We start from the raw sequence: 23,645 nt of genomic DNA on the forward strand, positions 1-23,645 counted from the left end.
ATAATTCAAATTAAAAAATAAAAATTAAATTAAAAAAGAAAATTAAAAGTGTAAGATAAGAGAGATCAAGTGAGAAAAATGTTTTCCACTTTTCAAAAGTGGAAAACATTTTTCCCTAATTTAGAAGACTTTTTTCTTTTCATGGAAAACATTTTCCCAAGAAATTTATTTTCCATGAAATGAATGTCGGAAAATTTAGAAACGTTTTCCCATAAATTATTTTCCGCAAACGAACAGAGCCTTAGGAATAGTTCAAGGATCACATTAAATGAATTAAAAGTTCAAAAACGACAAAAGTTGATGGACTAATTGTGTAATTATTTCAAAGAAAAACTATGGTTTTAAACAAACTTTCCCGCAGTCGGCCTGAATTCAGTTCTCATGTATAGATTTGGGCCCATAAATTGAAAAAAGAACGGACCTACCTAACCCCAATCCATACTTTTTGGAATTGAGAACTAACTCGATTCTATTCGGCCCAAAATCAGCCCAGAAATGGACCAATTGATATTTTGAGTGGGCCTCGCAAAACGAGTAGGCCCATAAGACTTGACTGTTCTTCGCTGCCATTCACGACTCCTCTATTTTTCATTTCAAAAACAAATTTGAAACCCTCATCTGCATATCCATTTACAAGGCCGGTCCATTAATGTCGAGTGCAATTCGCATGAAAAATGACGGCTTGCCCGTCCCAATCGACACCCACTTTTTTTTGGGCATAACGACGCCCACTTCTTCGGCCACAAAACCGCACCTTTTCGGCCCAATTTTAGTCGACTTGAAAAAAGAGGAAAAATAAAAAAAATAAAAATAAAAGGGCATAGCATTCACATAGAGAAACACTAATTGCGACCTCCAGAAAAGTACCGCATGATTAGCAACCCTCAATTAAATGCCTTAATTTTTCAATCGATCAATTGAGTCAAACGATATTTGAAAGCATGAGAACCCATTATGTGATCGACTTGAATGCTGTTTTTATGCACAATTCAAGTGTTGACAAAAAAGAAGGCCAAACCAATGTTTTGTGCTAATCAACAGCTGTCCTTTCTCTATTTAGCATCGCATGAAGTCAAAGTCCGCCATTGTCACACTTGCTTGGGAACTACAAATACAATAAGGAAATTATTCATCTAAAGATGAGAAGTCGTGGCGACGGAAAGATATGGAACTAAGAGCTTTGGAGATGTGAAGGCATAGCTAAAACACAGTGTCCTGATATACCTCAACAGCGGAGTTGATGGAAAGGGATAGATCCCTATACATGTGCTGAAAAGCAAGACATGACACAGAGTTTATTAGGGGATCTAAGCTTGACAACAAATGATTAATCTCTCCCATCAAAAGTGGATTGGAAATGATATGAGGATATCCATAAGATAAGACATTGGACAATCTCCTCCATCTTTCCAAATCATGAGCTCCGTGGGTGAGGACATAACATTGAAAGGAAAAGTAGCGCCATTGTTCTGAGGAGTGCCAGTCCTACTCCTATTGGGGCTAGATTGGGAGTGGGAGGATTGCGCATGTTGTGAAGGCATCCCTACGTTCATAGCCATTCGATAAATCAAAATTTCATGGGAAAGGAGTCTAAGGTACGCGAATGGATGTACTTAACAGAGGAAGAAGGTTTGTAAAGTTTTACCTTTCTTACACAATGCTCACATTGAAATTATGTCTTACATCTTTCCTGTACTTTAAAAAGTGACTTCACTTGACAAAGGCAAAAACCCTTAGCATGGCAGGAATTTTTTAACATGTTAACAAATCAAGAATAGTCCTCGAGAGTTACTATTCCACGTGGAGGAGAGAGCATATAACGAGGAAAGAAATTAAGAAAGCAAATATGGAATGTGCCATCCATCTTGTTTTACCTTGATTCCTCTAAAGATTTCCTCAACTAAGTGATTTCTTGCCTCAGGTTATTCATTATTCTCTCTACAGTTGAAGCTTGGTCAAAAGAAACAAATCATATAAGGATATCCCATAGAGACTCTTTATTGGTATCCTTTACATACCAACCATTCACAATGTTCTCTCACCAATCTAGTTTTTCTTAAATGTCAAAATAGATTCTAGTAATTCACCAAATTGAAATAAGTGAAGTAATTATTGACCCATATATATATATGAAAGGACAATAATGAATAATGATATTATCCGCCAATTTTTAAAAGGACTTGTGACAACATAAAAGATTGGCGCTGCCATCTCCTAGAAGAATGTTACTCAAGTTTCTCTACAGCAAAGCATTTTATCATTTGTGTTTCTGGAGATAGGTCCTCATATGCACTATCAAAATAGATTTTACCTAGAAACAATAACATTACAGAATCAGGAAGTTTCAAGGTGGTATTGGGTATTATCATATGTGCCGAGCTCGTGCTTACCCTCTCAATAACAGAATTTGTTGTATTGAAAGTAATACTAGATGATATATACTACGAACCACATAATTTGGATTGACAAAAATTTACCATACGGTTGACAATAATGTAGATTAGATGCCACAACAAAGAACAGGACTCTAAATGCGGTCCAAACAACATTGAACTAGTACATGTTCAAAATGGATCGAACAAGACAAGAACTAAACATACCAGACTAACGACTTCCTCCTCGCGGTCGCCACTATCCGACTTACTCCTAGTACTAGATGCGCCCGAGCTCTCCATTGGTTGCTCGGGATTCTCACTTCCATTATAAACCCAAACCCGATTCTCTGTAACCCTTGTTCAGCAAATTGCAACAGTGCCACCCTCTTCTGCTCATTACCCCTCTCAACTTGTTCAAGCTCTTCTCCATAGCCTCCTTCTTGACGAGAGCAATCCTCGACAGGCTACTGATATCGCGGTTTTCCTCCGTCAAACTCACCTCGCTGTTCTCCAAATGCTTCCTCTCCTTCTTCTTAGTTTCCTTGTAGTCATTGATTTTTTATTCCATTCTATCAACGAGCCTTGTGCCCTCCAATAATTCTTCCCGCACCAATCTCGATTCTCGGTCTAGTTCTTCTCCCGTATCTAGGCTTTCGTCTTCTTCTCTCTCGACGACCTTCTCATCATCCGGACTTTGTATTATCCTCGCCAAGCTCTCCTTCACCGCCTTTATCGAATCCGCGATTTTCAGCAGAAACTCCATTTGCTTCTCCTCTCCGCCTCCAAATCGCAAAACTTCTCTTTGTACACTTCAATCTCGATCCAAAGCCCTTCTCTCTCCCTCAACTCCTCCTCGAACTGCACCACAGACTCCTCTTCTCTCTCCGCGGCCAAATCCTCTGGCTCCTTAATCCTGCTGTGGATCAAGTCCCTCTCGCTCGACAAGCCATCCACGATTTTGCTCAAGCTCGCAACTCGGCCGACTGCTTCGTCTTGCTACCACTGGGCGAGAACTAAGTCCTCCTCCATGGCCGCTGACTACAATTGGAGGTCCTGGAGCGATTCGTGGGCGGACTCAAGCTCAGAGAGGAGGTGGTCATGATCAGCGGCGGCAGCGGCAAAAATGGCTGCGGCGGCGGGAGTGGGGGTCGAGGGATTGGGGCCGCCGTCAGCTGGGAGATTGGATAGTGGTTCTATGGCGGTTTCCATGGCCGATAGAGCGTTGAGTGGTGACGAGGGAGTTTCTCGAACGAAGGGAAAAGCAACAAGGAAAACTTTTCAAGAAAGGTAGCCAGAAATCGTGCGAACAGATTCCGTGAAAGCTAACATTCAAAGCGATGGAGGGAAGAGCTAAGGGTGATCGGTTTAGGATGCGTAGGTTCCAGATCTGAAAAATAGGGTTGTTCCAAAACAGGGTTGAGTATATGGTCGAGCACCACCATAGCTGCTACCTCCCCGGTGATTTCGTCTGATGTCGTCGCCATATAGCTCATGCGAAGCCCACATCTTGTGGACTCCTCGCCACTTGTCACGATTTTGATGCCGGCACTGCTCCCTACCTATGCCTACTTCTCCATGATGATGCCCGGCCAATCCCCTACTGTGAAGAAACATCACGACTTCTCGGCGATTTTTTTGAATCTATTTTTCATAGTCCTCTAGCGAACTCCAACAACATCAACATCAACATCGTGACGAACAGCACATCCCCTTTGGAGTCCCGAGGACGAAGTTTTGCTATTCCTTGAAATGAGCTGATCCCATTGACGCCGGCAACTTTCCTCCAAGACGCTTGTTGCTTCCCGATGAGTTTTCGCAACGATCAACATTCCTTGTTATCTGCCGCTCTTTACAGAGTTGTGCCGTCACTCCCGCCGACAAAGTGTTGCATGCCGTCTTCCCGACATTGGCTCCACCCTTCATCCGAATCAGCCCATCAACGCTGAGGTTGATTTTTTGTGTGCAGGTTTTTCATTCATTGGCTAGGCCTCACGGTGGTGGTATCATTGTTAGACCACCGAGACCACCGACTTTTAATCACCGATTACTCACCAAGCACCGGTGAATTCTCAATCATACCTCACGTGTTGGTTTGCAAGCTTTCCCTAGTCCAAGGCCTCACGGTGCCTTGGACTAGGCAATCTCTTTAGACTAAATTCAGTTCAAATATTCGATTTCCTAGTTTGTGATTCTGACTTGATTTGTTTTTATATATTTAATCATTATCTGATTAGGATATTTGTTGTATTAAGCCATAAAAATCAAGAATATTGAGCCGCAAGATGTCTGGTTATCATTTCAACTTTTCATGGCAAATTTACGGATTGTTTTGCATAATTGACTCGCATTAAGATAATATGTCATTGAATTGTATTGTAAATTATTAATGGGACACATATTTTGATGTGTCATTTGATACTTAATCATTAAGATAATATGTCATTGAATTGTATTGTAAATTATTAATGGGGACACATATTTTGATGTGTCATTTGATACTTAATCATTAGATACATATCACATATATGTCATATCTAGAACTTAGGTCCATGGAAGAAGAAGATGATGCCAAAAGATTAGCATTGCATCATTAGGTCACTTTCTTTTCAATAAAAATTAGGGATAAGTGCAATAAAAGTCCTAAAAATTGTCGCAAAAATGCAATTGAGTCCTAAAACTTGGAAAAAGTGTAATGAAGTCCTAAAATTTGTCAAATTATTTCAATCGAGTCCCAAAGTTAACATCGTCAGCCTTTTTAACGGAAAATGCTGATGTAGCGCAGATGTGACGTTTAAAATGATTTTTAATTTCCATGTGGCTTTTATTTTATTTTTTTATTTAAGTTAGATTTAAAAATTAGAAAAGAAAAGCTAAAATTTAAAAAAAGAAAAAAAAAAAAGAAAATGGCTAGCTTCCTTCGCCGCAGCCCATCGCCGAAGGGGCCGACAATGGTCGCCGGCCCCTCCTGTTATGTTATATGAATTGCATATCACATGCCATTAAAGTAAAAATCATGCATATTAAATTTAGATTAAGACTGCATATAATTAACATTTTTATAAAAGAATAATAAAAAAAAATTAGGTGTCATGTCATTTAGATGATCTTTGGCGTTACTTGTAAAAGGCACACGTTTACCATCGAATGTTCAGTTTGAGTTATAGTTTTTTTGCACCATGTGTAACCGGAAAATTTAAGGATAGGCGGCCTGTCACCACATTCTCACCAAAATTTTGGCAGCCAAGAAGTCTTCTCATAGGATGTATGTGCAATGCAAATTATTGAAAAATTCACTCATGACGTGAACTAAGCGTTGACACACGTAAATTCAAATATATATTTTTAAAATTTTTGAACAATATAATTTGATATTGAATATTTTGAAAAATTTGAACTATTTTGTAATAAATAAAAGTCAAGGAGATAATGTCATAAAAATACAGAGTAGAAAACGAAACAAGTGTACTCTTGAGGATTTCATGAACTAATCCATTGAATACTTCAATATTTGATTTTCCAATATTTTCAAAATTTTCAAGTGTTTCGTGATGACGTTAAACGAAGTTTTGTTGTAACTAAGTGGAAGACTGAAATTTTTAAAACCATCCCCTTCGTAAGGAGACCACTTAATAGCAAACGGATTGAGCCTGGGCAAGAACCCCACCAGTGTATATAAGAAGCACATGTATCTCTCTTCATCACCCTCCTCACCCTCCTCGGTTCTCTCTTCATCACCCTCCTCGGTTCAAAAGTCTCTCTTCTCCCCCTCTTCAAATCAAAACTTCTCTAAAAATGAGTGCAGCTGCCAATTTGCGGCGGAATTGTGAACTCTTGGACATGCATCAGGCTGCATGGGCGAAAGCCCCATATGATCTGCAACTCACGTGGGAGTTACATTTTTTCCTTAAAATTATTTTTTTCCAGCTCTTTTATATATGGGTTTTATTATTATTATTATTATTATTATTATTGTCTTCAGACAAGTTGAAAAGACAGATCATCGTCGTACGGCTGTCACCCGACAATCGCACGAACGTTGCACAACTGCCGCACGACTGTTGCACGATCGCCGCACGACTGCCGACCGTCACCGCCAACCACCGCCGCAGGATTGCCTCCCACAACCCACTGGCCGTGGGAGGGGGCGGTGGCTGATGAGTTGTGGGCGGCGATCCTGCGGTGACGGTCGGCAACGAAATTCAGTGATTGTGCGACGGAAGGTAGTGGTCGTGCGGCGGTTGGCGACGGCAGGCTGTTGGATAATGCCAGTCCCTTCACAGACAAGTGTCTAACGATGGAGCTGCAGCGAAGATTAAGGGTAGCTCGAGTGAATGCCTCGAGGATTTATTTTTAATTTGTTTGCTTAGGTGGTTATACTTTTCTTGTTTTTTGTCCCATAATGCTTCATGCATAGGTTAAAATAACTATGGGCTCATGAAGTTTTGGAGCAATTTTTTCAATCGAAAAGAAAATACTAATGAACGGGGGAAGGAGGAAGTATGTGACAGAATTTCAATGATGAAAAATGAGTAATTATAACGAATATTAATCCAGTGAAGTAAATATGACTAGATGGAACTGCAAACTATTATCTTCGACAAACTGGTTATCTCTTCGGGCCTATCATGGATTTTGATAAGTTTTTTATTTGATTGTCTGAATCCTTCATTTAATAGTTTTTTTTTTTTTTTCGGTTATTGAAAATATGGTGGAGAGGGGTGAACAACGTTGATGATCTTTGGCATTACCGTAGAAGGCCCACATTTATCATCGAATGTTCAGTTTGAGTTGTAGTTTTTTTGCACCATGTGTAACCGGAAAATTTGAGGATAGGTGGCCCGTCACCACATTCTCACCAAAATTTTGACAGTCAAGAAGTCTTCTCATAAGATGTATGTGCAATGCAAATTATTGAAAAATTCACTCACGACGTGAATTAAGCGTTGACACACGTAAATTCAAATATATATTTTTTAAATTTTTGAACAATATAATTTGATATTGAATATTTTGAAAAATTTGAACTATTTTGTAATAAATAAAAGTCAAGGAGATATTGTCATAAAAATATGGAGTAGAAAACGAAACAAGTGTACTCTTGAGGATTTCATGAATTGATCCATTGTACAGTTCGATATTGATTTTCCAATATTTTCAAAATTTTCAAGTGTTTCATGATGACATTAAACAAAGTTTAATTGTAACTAAGTGCAAGACTGAAATTTTTTTAAAACCATCCCCTTCATAAGGGGACCACTTAAAAGTAAACGGATTGAGACTGGGCAAGAACCCACCAACATATATAAGAAGCACATGTATCTCTCTTCATCACCCTCCTCACCCTCCTCGGTTCAAAAGTCTCTCTTCTCCCCCTCTTCAAATCAAAACTTCCCTGAAAATGAGTCCAGCTGCCAATTTGCGGCGGAAGTGTGAACTCTTGGACATGCATCAGGCTGCATGGGCGAAAGCCCAGAATGATCCGCAACTTACGTTAGAGTTACATTTTTTTCTTAAAATTCTTTTTTTTTTTTTTTTCAGCTCTTATATATGGTTTTTTTTTTTTTTTTTTTTTTTTTTTTTGTCTTCAGACAAGTTGAAAAGATTGATCATCGTTGTACGGCCATCGCATGATAGCTACACGAACGTTGCACGACTGCCGCACGACTGTCGCATGGTCACCACACGACCACCGATCATCATCGTCACCGTCAACCGCCACCGGTTCTCTCTTCATCACCCTCCTCACCCTCCTCGGTTCTCTCTTCATCACCCTCCTCGGTTCAAAAGTCTCTCTTCTCTCCCTCTTCAAATCAAAACTTCTTTGAAAATGAGTGCAATTGCCAATTTGCAGCGGAATTGTGAACTCTTGGACATGCATCAGGCTGCATGGGCGAAAGCCCAGAATGATCCGCAACTTACGTGAGAGTTACATATTTTTTAAATTGTTTTTTTTTACAGCTCTTATATATGGGTTTTTTTTTCTTTTTTATTATTGTCTTCAAACAAGCTGAAAAGACTAATCATCATCATGCCTATGAGCAAGCTCAAGTAAATGTCAATCAGGCCATTCAACGAATCCGACAAAATGAAGTTCTGGTCCTATCTTCCACCGTTGAGGCTAGGGAATTTTTAGGCATTTGGCATAAGTTAAGGAACAATCGCGATGCTCTGTGCACTATTCAAATTGGGAACATGAATAGGTGAGACAAAACAACCATCCATTGCTGGCTGGAAGAGCATCGATTCACTATTCATAATTATTCTTTTGACTTGCCACCACTATCAAACCAATAGTCCATCCTTTTTTTTTCTAGATCATACCGGCCCGATTATATGTTGTTGTTTGTTTTTCAATGTAAATAGATATTTGGAACCTTAAACCAATAGTCCATCCTTTTTTTAAATTTTTATAGACCATATTGGCACGATCATATATTGTAGTTTATTTTTCAATGTAAATAGATCTTTGGAGCCCTTTATTTATCCGAACGAGTCTAAAGTTGTTTATGTTGACGATATAAAATTTTCTATTTTTTGTGTTTCGCGTTTTCTTAATTAAATTTAGTCAAATCTACAAATTAGCGAATCAAAATAATAGAAACATCAACTCGGTTCAAGTCTAATGAGAATCTAGAAAGATAGTCATACTCTTTGTCGATCTAGAAAATGGACTGAAATTTAAAGAGTATTCTAAGATTCGAAAGGTAGTGTATAACTTTGAAAACTTTTGACTATGTTGCAAAAAGTTGAGGTACTAGGTCTCATGAATAATAGCTCAAGGACTAGACTGAATATTTAGGGTCTATTCGTTTCACGGAAAATTGGCCATTTCCGGAAAATATTTTTCCGTGAGTCATTTTCCAAGAAAAATAATTTTTTTGTTCGGCTAAAACCTGAAAATGTTTTGGAAAATAATTTCTGGTGTTCAATAAGGAAAATATTTTCCGCTCACCAGATTGGTGAGCACGAGCGTCAAGCTTGAGGCTTGCCAAATCAACGAGTACGAGCTTGAGATCGACGAGCTTGAGGTTCACCTAGTGACGGCCGATGACTAGTTAAAAAAGAAGAATATGGGAAACAAAGAAAAGAAAAGGAAAAAAATAAAAATAAAGAAAAGAAAAAGGAAACTAAAAATAATTCAAATTAAAAAGAAAAATAAAATTAAGAAAAAATGAAAATTAAAAAAATTCGAATAAAAAAAAAGAAAGAAGAAGAAGAAAGGGGAGGAGGAAGTGAGGATTTGTAGAAGTGTAAGATAAGAGAGATTAAGTGAGAAAAATGTTTTCCACTTTTCAAAAGTGAAAAAAAATTTCCCCTAATTTAGAAGACTTTTTTTCCTTCCATGGAAAACATTTTCCCAAGAAATTCATTTTTCATGAAACAAACATAAAAAAAAAAAACAAAAACGTTTTCCCGATATTATTTTCCGCGAAACGAATAGAACCTTAGGAATAGTTCAAGGATCACATTAAGTGAATTAAAAGTTCAAGATCAAAGTTGATGGACTACTTGTGTAATTATTTCAAAGAAAAACTATGGTTTAAAACAAACTTTCACGCAATCGGCCTGAATTCGGTTCTCATGTATAGATTTGGGCCCATAAATAGAAAAAAGAACGGACCTACCTAACCCCAATCCATACTTTTTGGAATTGAGAACTAACTCGATTCTATTCGGCCCAAAACCAGCCCAGAAATGGACCAATTGATATTTTGAGTGGGCCTCGCAAAACTAGTAGGCCCATAAGGCCGACTTTGTTCTTCGCGGCCATTCACGACTCCTCTATTTTTCATTTCAAAAACAAATTTGAAACCCTCATATGCATATCCACTTACAAGGCCGGTCCATTAATGTCGGGTGCAATTCGCATGAAATGACGGCTTGCCCGTCCCACAACGACACCCACTTTTTTTTTTTTTTTTTTTTTTTGGGCATAACGACGCCCACTTCTTCGGCCACAAAACCGCACCTTTTCGGCCCAATTTTAGTCTACTTGAAAAAAGAGGAAAAAAAGAAAAGAAATAAAAGGGCATAGCATTCACATAGAGAAACACTAATTGCGACCTCCAGAAAAGTACCGCATGATTAGCAACCCTCAATCAAATGCCTTAATTTTTCAATCGATCAATTGAGTCAAACGATATTTGAAAGTATGAGAACCCATTATGTGATCGACTTGAATGCTGTTTTTATGCACAATTTAAGTGTTGACAAAAAAGAAGAAGGCTAAACCAATGCTTTGTGCTAATCAACAGCTGTCCTTTCTCTATTTAGCATCGCATGAAGTCAAAGTCCGCCATTGTCACACTTGCTTGGGAACTACAAATACAATAAGGAAATTATTCATCTAAAGATGAGAAGTTGTGGCGACGGGAAGATATGGAACTAAGAGCTTTGGAGATGTGAAGGCATAGCTAAAACACAGTGTCTTGATATACCTCAACAGCGGAGTTGATGGAAAGGGATAGATCCCTATACATGTGCTGAAAAGCAAGACATGACACAGAGTTTATTAGGGGATCTAAGCTTGACAACAAATGATTAATCTCTCCCATCAAAAGTGGATTGAAAATGATATGAGGATATCCATAAGATAAGACATTGGACAATCTCCTACATTTTTCCAAATCATGAGGATCTGTGGGTGAGGACAGAACATTGAAAGGAAAAGTAGCGCCATCGTTCCGAGGAGTACCAGTCCTACTCCTATTGGGGCTAGATCGGGAGTGGGAGGACTGCGCAAGTTGTGAAGGCATCCCGACGTTCATAGCCATTCGATAAATCAAAATTTCTTGGGAAAGGAGTCTAAGGTACGTGAATGGATGTACTTACCAGAGGAAGAAGGTTTGTAAAGTTTTACCTTTCTTACACAATGCTCACATTGATATTATGTCCTACATCTTTCCTGTACTTTAAAAAGTGACTTCACTTGACAAAGGCAAAAAACCCATGGCAGGAATCTTTTAACATGTTAACAAGTCAATAATAGTCCTCGAGAGTTACTATTCCACGTGGAGGAGAGAGCATATAACGAGGAAAGAAATTAAGAAAGCAAATATGGAATGTGCCATCCATCTTGTTTTACCTTGATTCCTCTAAAGATTTCCTCAACTGAGTGATTTCTTGCCTCAAGTTCTTCATTATTCTCTCTACAGTTGAAGCCTGGTCAAAAGAAACAAATCATATAAGGATATCCCATAGAGACTCTCTATTGGTATCCTTTATAGACCAACCATTCACAATGTTCTCTTGCCAGTCTAGTTTTTCTTAAATGTCAAAATATATGCTAGTAATTCACCAAATTAAAATAAGTGAAGTAATTATTGACCAATATATATATATATGAAAGGACAATAATGAATAATGATGTTATCCGCCAATTTTTAAAAGGACTATATTGTCGGCCAAAAGCAGCGACACATGTAAAGAAACACAAATGGATTTTACCTTGATTCCTCTAAAGATTTCCTCAACTGAGTGATTTCTTGCCTCAAGTTCTTCATTATTCTCTCTACAGTTGAAGCCTGGTCAAAAGAAACAAATCATATAAGGATATCCCATAGAGACTCTCTATTGGTATCCTTTATAGACCAACCATTCACAATGTTCTCTCGCTAGTCTAGTTTTTCTTAAATGTCAAAATATATGCTAGTAATTCACCAAATTAAAATAAGTGAAGTAATTATTGACCAATATATATATATATATATATATGAAAGGACAATAATGAATAATGATGTTATCTGCCAATTTTTAAAAGGACTATATCGTCGGCCAAAAGCAGCGACACATGTAAAGAAACACAAATGGATTTTACCTTGATTCCTCTAAAGATTTCCTCAACTGAGTGATTTCTTGCCTCAAGTTCTTCATTATTCTCTCTACAGTTGAAGCCTGGTCAAAAGAAACAAATCATATAAGGATATCCCATAGAGACTCTCTAGTGGTATCCTTTATAGACCAACCATTCACAATGTTCTCTCGCTAGTCTAGTTTTTCTTAAATGTCAAAATATATGCTAGTAATTCACCAAATTAAAATAAGTGAAGTAATTATTGACCAATATATATATATATATATATATATATATATATATGTGAAAGGACAATAATGAATAATGATGTTATCCGCCAATTTTTAAAAGGACTATATCGTTGGCCAAAAGCAGCGACACATGTAAAGAAACACAAATGGATAGTTAGAGAGAGACGCATATAAGTGCACCTTGTGCACACGAACGATGCCTCTACCATGTAAAACTTAAATGGAGATCATCCTTTTCTACCTTTCTAGATTATAATTTTGTCATGGCAGAAGGTTGAAGAGTGTGAGGACTCGTGACAACATAAAAGATTGGCACTGCCATCTCCTAAAAGAATGTTACTCAAGTTTCTCTATAGCAAAGCATTTTATCATTTGTGTTTCTGGAGATAGGTCCTCATATGCACTATCAAAATAGATTTTATTTAGAAACAATAACATTACAGAATTAGGAAGTTTCAAGGTGGTATTGGGTATTATCATCTGCGCCGAGCTCGTGCTTACCCTCTCAATAACAGAATTTGTTGTATTGAAAGTAATACTAGATGATATATACTATGAACCACATAATTTGGATTAACAAAAATTTACCATACGGTTGACAATAATGTAGATTAGATGCCACAACAAAGAACAGGACTCTAAATGCGGTCCAAACAACATTGAACTAGTACATGTTCAAAATGGACTGAACAAGACAAGAACTAAACATACCAGACTAACGACTTCCTCCTCGCGGTCGCCACTATCCGACTTACTCCTAGTACTAGATGCGCCCGAGCTCTCCATTGGTTGCTCGGGATTCTCACTTCCATCATAAACCCAAACCCGACTCTCTGTAACCCTTGTTCAGCAAATTGCAACAGTGCCACCCTCTTCTGCTCATTACCCCTCTCAACTTGTTCAAGCTCTTCTCCATAGCCTCCTTCTTGACGAGAGCAATCCTCGACAGGCTACTGATATCGCGGTTTTCCTCCGTCAAACTCACCTCGCTGTTCTCCAAATGCTTCCTCTCCTTCTTCTTAGTTTCCTTGTAATCATTGACTTTTGATTCCACTCTATAAACGAGCCTTGTGCCCTCCAATATTTCTTCCCGCACCAATCTCGATTCTCGGTCTAGTTCTTCTCCCGTATCTAGGCTTTCGTCTTCTTCTCTCTCGACGACCTTCTCATCATCCGGACTTTGTATTATCCTCGCCAAGCTCTCCTTCACCGCCTTTATCGAATCCGCGATTTTCAGCAGAAACTCCATTTGCTTCTCCCTCTCCGCCTCCAAATCGCAAAACTTCTCTTTGTACACTTCAATCTCGATCCTAAGCCCTTCTCTCTCCCTCAACTCCTCCTCGAACTGCACCACAGACTCCTCTTCTCTCTCCGCGGCCAAATCCTCTGGCTCCTTAATCCTGCTGTGGATCAAGTCCTTCTTGCTTGACAAGCCATCCACGATTTCGTTCAAGCTCGTAACTCGGCCGATCGCTTCGTCTTGCTACCACTGGGCGAGAACAATGTCCTCCTCCATGGTTGCTGACTACAATTGGAAGTCCTAGAGCGATCTGTGGGTAGACTCAAGCTTAGAGAGGAAGTGGTCATGATCAGTGGTGGCAACGGCAACAGTGGCAGCGGCGGTGGGAGTGGGGGTCGAGGGATCAAGATCACCGTCAACTGGGAGATTGGACAGTGGTTCTATGGCGGTTTCCATGGCCCATAGAGTGTTGAGTGGTGACGAGGGAGTTTTTCGAACAAAGGGAAAAGCAACAAGGAAAACTTTTCAAGGGAGCCAAAAAACATGCGAACAAATTTCATGAAAGCTAACATTCAAAGCGATGGAGGGAAGAGCTAAGGGTGATCGGTCTAGGATGGGTAGGTTCCAGATCTGAAAAATAGAGTTGTTCCAAAACAGGGTTGAGTATATGGTCGAGCACCACCATAGCTGCTACCTCCCCGGTGATTTCGTCTGATGTCGTCGCCATATGGCTCATGCGAAGCCCACATCTTGTGGACTCCTCGCCACTTGTCACGATTTTGATGCCGGCACTGCTCCCTACCTATGCCTACTTCTCCATGATGATGCCCGGCCAATCCCCTACTGTGAAGAAACATCATGACTTCTCGGCGATTTTTTTGAATCTATTTTTCATAGTCCTCTAGCGAACTCCAACAACATCAACATCAACATCGTGACGAACAGCACATCCCTTTTGGAGTCCCGAGGACGAAGTTTGCTATTCCTTGAAATGAGCTGATCCCATCGACGCTGGCAACTTTCCGCCAAGACGCTTGTTGCTTCCCGATGAGTTTTCGCAACGATCAACATTCCTTGTTATCTGCCGCTCTTTACTGAGTTGTGCCGTCACTCCCGCCGACAAAGTGTTGCATACTGCCTTCCCGACATTGGCTCCACCCTTCATCCGAATCAGCCCATCAACGCTGAGGTTGATTTTTTGTGTGCAGGTTTTTCATTCATTGGCTAGGCCTCACGGTGGTGGTATCATTGTTAGTCCACCGACTTTGAATCACCGATTACTCACCAAGCACCGGTGAATTCTCAATCATACCTCACTTGTTGGTTTGCAAGCCTTGCCGCCGCCCCCTCAAGAGAGCCGTACCTTGGACTAGGCAATCTCTTTAGACTAAATTCAGTTCAAATATTCGGTTTCCTAGTTTGTGATTATGACTTGATTTGTTTTTATATATTTAATCATTATCTAATTAGGAAATTTGTTGTATTAAGCCATAATAATCAAGAATATTGAGCCGCAAGACGTCTGGTTAGATTTTTGATTATTTCAACTTTTCATGGCAAATTTACGGATTGCTTTGCATAATTGACTCGCATTAAGATAATATGTCATTAAATTGTATTGTAAATTATTAATGGGACACATATTTCGATGTGTCATTTGATACCTAATCATTAGGTACATATCACATATATGTCATATCTAGAACATTTCATGTTTAAAGCAACGCACATTGATTTCATAATATGCATGTCATATGTTGCACGTTAGTTAATGAGTCACATGTTCATTGTCTTAATACTCTTGTAATGTAATCATGCCATAATTAATTATTGCATTTCATGCATTATTAATGATGTATGTAGTTCAATTTTTTTCTCATAAAAAAGAAGAAGAAGAAGAAGAAGAAAATGCCAAAAGATTAGCATTGCATCATTAGGTCACTTTCTTTTCAATAAAAATTAGGGATAAGTGCAATAGAAGTCCTAAAACTTGTCATGAAAATGCAATTGAGTCCTAAAATTTGCAAAAAAGTACAATCAAGTCCTAAAACTTGTCAAATTGTTTCAATCGAGTCCTAAAGTTAACACCGTCAGCCTTTTTAACGGAAAATGCTTATGTGGCACAAACGTAACGTTTAAAATGATTTTTTTATTTCCATGTGGCTTTTTTTAAATTTAAATTAGATTTAAAAATTAGAAAAGAAAAGCTAAAATTTATAATAAAAAAAGAAAAAAAAAAAATGGTCGGCTTCCTTCGCCATCGCCCATCGCCAAAGGGCGGCGGCGGTCGCCGGCCCCTCCCTGTTATGTTATATGAATTGCATATTAGATGCCATTAAAGTAAAAATCATGCATATTAAATTTAGATTAAGACTGCATATAATTAACATTTTTATAAAAGAGTAATAAAAAAATTAGGAGTCATGTCATTTAGGAATCATGTTTAGGGCATGCATTTTTAATCAACATTTTGTAAGTTTTTTTAAGAGAATAAACCTTAATAAAGTTGTAGTTTGTTTTGCTTAACATGAGCTATAATTTTTTACAATTCATCACTTGGGTTTATTGAATGTTATTTTATTGATTGTGCATCTGCATGACCACCCTTTGCATGTTAGTGGCTTAGGTTAAAATTAGTCAAGACTGCTTACAAAATATTTTTTAAATTAAAATGAAAAGGTACCGAAATAGCGTTAGATTAATTTAGCGTAATCATGTTCCCGGACCTATTGAATCTTTGGTTTACAAAAGTAAAGTATTCTCCCATCTTTACTTGGGTTTCCAATCAATCCTAATTGATTAGTAGCGGCTCCAAATTGAGTAAAATTGCATGTTTATATGGATTAATTTGTGAGTGCCAGGTTGCGATTGGTAGGACTTGGGAGGGTCCGTGCTAAATCTTTGGACTTAGTAATCTATTAGCTTTCTTTTGGGTAATTCACCTTCGCGAAGGTCATGACAACTCCAAATTGGTAATCTTTGACAAATTTACCCAAAACTTGTACACTAGTGATAAATGTACCCTTCATTAGTTTCTGTTAAAATTTTATTGTCAAATTACTAAGTTAGATAACACCTGACAATTAACCGGTGCACTAGTTTGAAGTTTTACTTTTTGTTTGCCACCATTATACTTGTTATGTGATTTTCTTGTGGCACTCAATTTAACAAATGGTATAGTTGTCATAAATGTACCAATTTTAGGTTTTTGGCGATTAAAACAATTAGTTTGGGATAAATTATCACAAATGTATTAGTTTGTGGTCATTTTGGATAAATTTGTCACAAGTGTACTAGTTTTGTGTTTTCCATAGTATGAACCATTCATTCAAACAAGTCAAAGTTGGGAAATTAATATGATTCTTGAACTTTTAATTTATTTAATGTGATTCATAAACTTTATCTCAATATGCAATGTGATCCCTAAAATTTTAATTTATCCAATGTGATCGCTAAACTTTTAGTACATATTCAATTTAGTTCTTAAACTATGTGAAAATATTCGGTATTGTCCCTAAACATGAATCAATGGAATAGTAACTTTGGATATTTTCATATAGTCTATGGACTAATTTAAAAATTTACAAAAAAGTTTATGACTTTATTGAACAAATTAAAAGTTCAAGGGCCACACTGCACATTGTGATAAAATTTAGGGATTGCATTGAATAAATTAAAAATTTAGGGATCGCATTGAACATTTGTAAAAAATTCAAGGACTATTCATGTAATTAAAAAAGAAAAGAAAAAGAGAGAGAGGGGATGTCTAATAAAATGGAAGTTGGACAACTTAAATTATGTATATTGTGACACAAATACTTCATACATTTTTTTTCATGTCACAAAAAATCCTAAACTTGCTTCTCTAATACAATTAACCTTTTTTTTTTGTTGCGAAAAACCCAAACTTATAAATGCGTGACGTATATATCCTTCATTACACTTCCATTTATGGTATACTTGTCATAGTGGTGTAAGTTTGAGGTTTTTCTTGACATAAAAAGAAAAACATTTTGAGCATTTGTTTAGGGTTTTTATTGACATAAAAGGTTTAGGGTATTTGTACCGCAATATGTATAGTCTGAAGGTTTTTGTGATATTAACCTTGTTCAATATCCAATTTGTTATTTGTCTGTGATATTTAATATATATAGTGAAAAATGACTAAAAATGTCATGATATCATTAATTACCGATTGAAACGAAAATTAATTTTCTAATTAAGAAATTTTACATTTTGATAGGTATATTTTCATTATGTTACGAAAGGCAGGTACATAATTTAGCAATTGCACAGCTTTTTAAGCAAGAAAAACGTAATATAATTAGCTTTTTTCACTAGGTGCGCGACCTTAAATTCGAGGCATGTTGCCTCTAAATTTGAGGTTGCGCCCCTCAAATCCGCGCGTTGTAGAGTTTGGTGCGTGATTATGGTCGGTTGTCATCTTAGTGGAGTCTAATTGTGGTCGTGGTTGTGCAGTAATAGCTAACCTTGGTGCTACTTCTAGAGCCATGGTGGCGATTGGTGGATTGCAACAGACGGTAATGACAATAGAGGATGAAGCGGAAGACTTTTCCTATCAATTATCATATTAAGCGCATACTATCAACAGACAGTAATGACACGACACGACACGACACGATACGCCGACACGTCGTTTCTAAAAAAATAAAGAATTTCGACACGTTAGGACACGTTATATATTAAATATATATTTTTATATATACATAATAAATTATCATTTTTACGATTATTTCAATCAAATTAATTTGAATCAAATTCATAAAGAAATAATTAATTAAAAAGCCTAGAATAAATATACATTAATCCGCCATTTATTGATATCATTTATTGTTTCAATTAGACAAGTTCAACTCTATTTTAATTATTCATAAAACTTGTAGAAAAAACAAGCGATCCATATTTTGGACTCGTGTGTTAGATATGTTGGAAGAGGAAACAAGAAACTTAAGGGGTGAATTGTGTATCACGGGAAGTGGGAGTTAGAAAAGAAGAAAATACTATATTTTTCTTATCTCTCCATTTATGATTTTTATTATTGTGTTTTATTTTTTCACATATATATTTTGACCTCTCATTTATTGAATTTTTAAAATTGACCTCGATATCGGAATATATGTTGGAAACTCAAATGTTAGAATTCCGACTTGAGTGACGGAGAGTGTCGAAAAGTTGACCAAGTGTCAAATTTTTCAATACGTGTTAACCGAGTATCCGAAAGTGTTCTATAGTGTGGGAAAGTGTCTGACACGTGTTAAAGTGTCTGACACGACACGAAAGCTCTTGAAGAGTGTCGGTGCTTCATAAGGTACCAATTGGTTACAAAACTCCTCGCAGGCGCTCCGCTGATCACTCACTCTCGCTTTTTGGCGATTTTCTCCTGCTCCGACCACTCCCTCTCGCTCAGCCGCCACTCCACGCCAATCTTCGTCACCTCCCTTGCGGCTTAATGATCTCCCCTCCATGCGTACGGACAGGTGAGTGAACTGATCCGGTCTACTATTTCTATTTTCGCCGTCAGTTATCTCTGATAGATTGCGCACTTGGATAGTCTCATCTTAGCTCGCTATCCGGCAATCTGGTTTCGACGATTTTTCAATCAATTCCGTCCTCTCCGCAGCCGGTCGGGAGAACGAAATAAGGGGGATGATTAGAGGGGAGGAATTAGAGATTCTTCAGATTTCCAGATTTTTTTCGATTCTATGAGTTTCTTCATGTGTGGAGGTTGATTGAATTGTGGCTGGTTCATTGTTAATGATGTTACTTAATGTAGATATGACTTTGTGTTTCTTTTTCCACTTCCAATCTCAGACTGTTATTAGCAAGCTGATATGATGTTCGTGAAGGTTTTATGTGCTTATTGTATTCTATTAAGCTGGTTGGTTTTATTTGATGTGATTTCCAGATTTTTGCAATTCGATGAGTTTCATCGTGTGTGGAGGTTGATTGAATCATGGCTGGTTCATTGTTAATGATGTTACTTAATGTAGATATGACTGTGTTTCTTTTTCCAATTCCAATCTCAGACTATTATAAGCAAGTTGACATGATATTCGCAACGATTTTATGTGCTTGTTGTATTCTATAAAGCTATTTGTTGAAGATCGATGCTTGACTTATTTTTGGTTAAGACTAGGTGATTTTAAATTTTCCTTATGAAGTATATAAGTTGTCGTTCGCATAGATATGGTATTGTGCCAATTGTTCTTGGGGATTTGATGATCATATCTTAGGTTGTCATGATGTGGGAGGGATATAATTTGTTTGCTGGACATACCCTATTATTTTCATATGACTGCACATTGGTTGTGAAGGTGATCTTAAAGGTTTCGGGCCTTTTCCTGTTACATTATTTTTTTCCCCTTTTCTGTTGAGAGTCCTTCAGGCTGCTTGTTTAATTATATATGAGAAATTGGTTCTCCCAATGGGTTTGTAAATAGCAGCTAATTTGCAGGTCAGTGACAACATGATAGAAATATTTGTGATGTGGGTTGAGAAGTTTGGTGGTAATTGGATAGACAACAACCATATTTGGGCTACAAATCTGTGCAAAAAAAAAAAAAACCTTCAAGAGCAAGCAATATTTGGGTACAGATCTGTGTAAAATAACCCTTCAAGAGCAAGCAATGAAGTGGTCATGGTCGCTCCCGAGGAGCTACGCAATCACTCGGGGTAGACTCTCTCTTTCGTCTCATTTCATTTCGTTTTGTTTCATTTCATTTGTAGATGTTCCTTTATTAGGTAGAATTTATGTGATCAATTACTCTGTCGTCTCAATTTCCATTCGTATCTCTTCGTTGTCAAGGAGTCCATGTAGGCGTCAATTGAAGATGGAAGGAACCATGGGCAGCTCTCCTTCATTGAGAAAGTCTCATTCCATAGCTTTTATCATTTTCTTATGAGTGCGCTAGATTGATTTTGACACATCAATTGTGTGTGTGTGTGCGCGTTAAGTGGCTGTTTGTTCTTAAATATATGGAGGATTTTAGGAAACGTCGAATGGAGGAGTTCGAACCTACAGTGAGTTTCGGCTCTCAATCACTGAATTGAGTTGATCTAATTAAGTCTCAATTCTTGGTGGCATGTAGCTCCAAAAAGATGCTGCAAAGGAGTGGGATTCCTTGCTTGAAGAGGTAAGATATCGCTTGTCAATGTAACATTAGCTCACAAAAGCTGTAAAGCCCAAGAAGAAAAATCAATTCCATTGAATGCAATCAATATTGAGTCAGCCTTACTGTTTATGCAGGAGAAGATGACGTATGAAAAGAAAGCCACGGAGAAAGTCGCAGCCTAAGAGAAAGGTCTGGAGATATATGACAAGCTAGGATGATCCCGTTGCAACAGCAGCTTGAGCAGCAAGAATTTTTGGTACATTTTTAGGTAACTTCCTCTGTTTATTGAGTCATGATTATTTCTCTTACTAGGGTTTCTGCAGTCTGCGTGGAATAACTTAAAAGGTTTAGATAATGGTTATCACACCAATGGAATCGGAATGCTTTCGCAAACTTTCTGCGCTTGCCGGTTTGATTGGTGTTGTAAACCTCATTGTGCCCTGCTTATGAAGTGTGTTGTGCCCGCAATTGATTTTTTTATGCCTCCTTCTCTTTTTGCAGAAATTTATCTACTGTTAAGGTGGCGCAAGAAATTATGGGTGCGTATGACAACGCTTCTATTCGGGGGAACTATTTCTTTTCAAAAATTGTTTTTTTTTTTTCTATTTCTACTCCGGGAACAACTTCTGAGTAAAATAAGGTATTTGGTAATGATACAAAATTTCTATTCTTGGATTAGAAAAATAATATAAATGTGTTTGGTAAAAATTTATAAATTTTTATATTTATTTATCTTTTTTCTTCTTACTCATAGACTGCTGATTGCCGCATGTTGCCGCACGACTGTTGCACGACTACCGCACAAACGCTGCATGACCATTGCACAACTGTCGCACGATCGCCGCACAACCGTCGACCGTCGCCGTCGACTGCCGCCGCAGGATTGCCGCCCATAGCCCATCGGCCATGGGAGGGGACAGTGGCTGATGAGTTGTGGGCGGCGGTCGGCAGCGACATTCGGCGGTCGTACGGCGACAGGCAATGGTCATGCGATGGTTGGTGACAGCAGGCTATCAGATAATGCTGGTCCCTTCACGGACAAGTGTCTAACGATGGAGCTGTGGGAAAGATTAGGGGCAGCTCGAGTGAATGCCTTGAGGAAGCCAGCATTGAAAAGAGGCTGCTTCGGTTCGTACAAAACTATCTCCTTTTTTCAATACTATTCTTATGTTGCAATCAGAAAGCCTAGCCTCTCGCTAGGCTTAGCTCCATTCTCATCTCTCCATGTGTGGACCTTTTCCTTCTCTCAATTTATGACCAGTGGCAATTGTCACTGCCAAAGTTCAATGTTATTGAACGACGTAGAAAGTTGAACCGATTTTTGCACCCGTACAGTATGCATTGAACCTCTCGCGGAAGCGACGAAATTTACTTTAGATATAATGGCGAATCCCCCTTTGAAATATGACTTCGATTACCCGATTACTCGAGAAGACATTCATTCATATACCGACAGATTGCAAGTTGATATTCATCTCGTGTCATGATATACATGTCCTACAACGCAAACACGTATTACAATAATCAAAATAAGCTATTAGTAAATTAGGATATCATTGCCATAAAAATTCAAGGTGTGCTTAGCCTGTGAATAGGTCATAACATACGGAAACATCCATCAGTTCCCTCAATCCTTACGAAGGGGATGATTTAAAAAAAAAAATTCAATGTTGAACTTAGTTACGGTAAACTCTCTTGAAATGCTTGAAAATTTTGAAAATATTGAAATATCAAACATTAAAGTGTACAGCGGGTCTGCTTAGGAAATCCTAAAGAGTACAAACTAGGATGATCCCATTGCAATAGCAACTTGAGTACCAAGAATTTTTGGTACATTTTTAGGTAACTTCCTCTATTTATTGCGTCATGATTATTTCTCTTACTAGGGTTTTTGCAGCCTGCATGGAATAACTTAAAAGGTAACTTTCTGCGCCTGCCGGTTTGATTGGTGTTGTAAACCTCATTGCGCTCTGCTTATGAAATGTGTTGTGCCCGCAATTGATTTTTTTATCCCCCTTCTCTTTTTGCAAAAATTTATCTGCTGTTAAGGTGGCGCGAGAAATTATGGGTGCGCATAGTAATGTTTCTATTCCAGAGAACTATTTCTTTTCAGAAATAGTTTTTTTCTATTTCTACTCCGAAAACAATTTTCGAGTAAAATAAGGTATTTGGTAATTATACAAAATTTATATTCTTGGAATAGAAAAAGAATAGAACGTTTGATAAAAATTTGTAATTTTTTGTATTTATTTATTTTTTCTTACCCACGGACTGCTGACCACCGCCTGTCGTCGCACGACAGCTGCACGAACGTTGCACGACCGCCGCACGACCGTAGCACAATCGCCGCACGACAGCCACACGAACGTTTTGTCGACCGCCGCACGACCGTAGCACAATTGCCGCACGACAGCCACACGAACGTTTTGTTGACCGCCGCACGACCGTAGCACAATCGCTGCACGACTGCCAACCGTCACCGCCAACCGCCGCCACAAGATTGCCGCCCATAGCCCACCGGCCGCGGGAGGGGGAGGTGGCTGATGAGCTATGGGCAGCGACATTCGGCGGTTGTGCGACGGCAGGTAGTGGTCGTGCGGCAATTGGGAATAAAATCATGCCTACGAGCAAGCTCAAGTAAATGTCAATCAGGCCATTCAACGGATCCGACAAAATGAAGTTCTGGTCCTATCTTCCACCGTTGAGGCTAGGGAATTTCTAGGCATTTGGCATAAGTTAAGGAATAATCGCGATGCTCTACGCACTATTCAAATTGGGAACATGAATAGGCATGATAGAACAATCATACATTGCTAGTTGGAAGAGCATCGATTCACTATTCATAATTATTCT

At 38.2% G+C, this 23,645-nt stretch overlaps 1 protein-coding gene across 1 annotated transcript; it reads right to left on the minus strand.

Annotated features, from left to right (window-relative positions):
• Window positions 1–12,185: 12,185 nt before the first annotated feature.
• On the minus strand, window positions 12,186–13,935 carry LOC104456882. The gene is made up of 3 exons (XM_039302866.1): window positions 13,907–13,935; window positions 13,131–13,819; window positions 12,186–12,269 (listed from the first exon to the last, which is right to left on the minus strand). Exons 1-2 carry the CDS (start codon window positions 13,933–13,935, stop codon window positions 13,231–13,233), a joined length of 618 nt encoding a protein of 205 aa, XP_039158800.1. The 3' UTR covers window positions 12,186–12,269; window positions 13,131–13,230.
• Between the last annotated feature and the right edge of the window lie 9,710 nt (window positions 13,936–23,645).

This window comes from Eucalyptus grandis, chromosome 10 (genome assembly GCF_016545825.1).
Source record: "Eucalyptus grandis isolate ANBG69807.140 chromosome 10, ASM1654582v1, whole genome shotgun sequence".
NCBI lineage: Eukaryota > Viridiplantae > Streptophyta > Magnoliopsida > Myrtales > Myrtaceae > Eucalyptus > Eucalyptus grandis.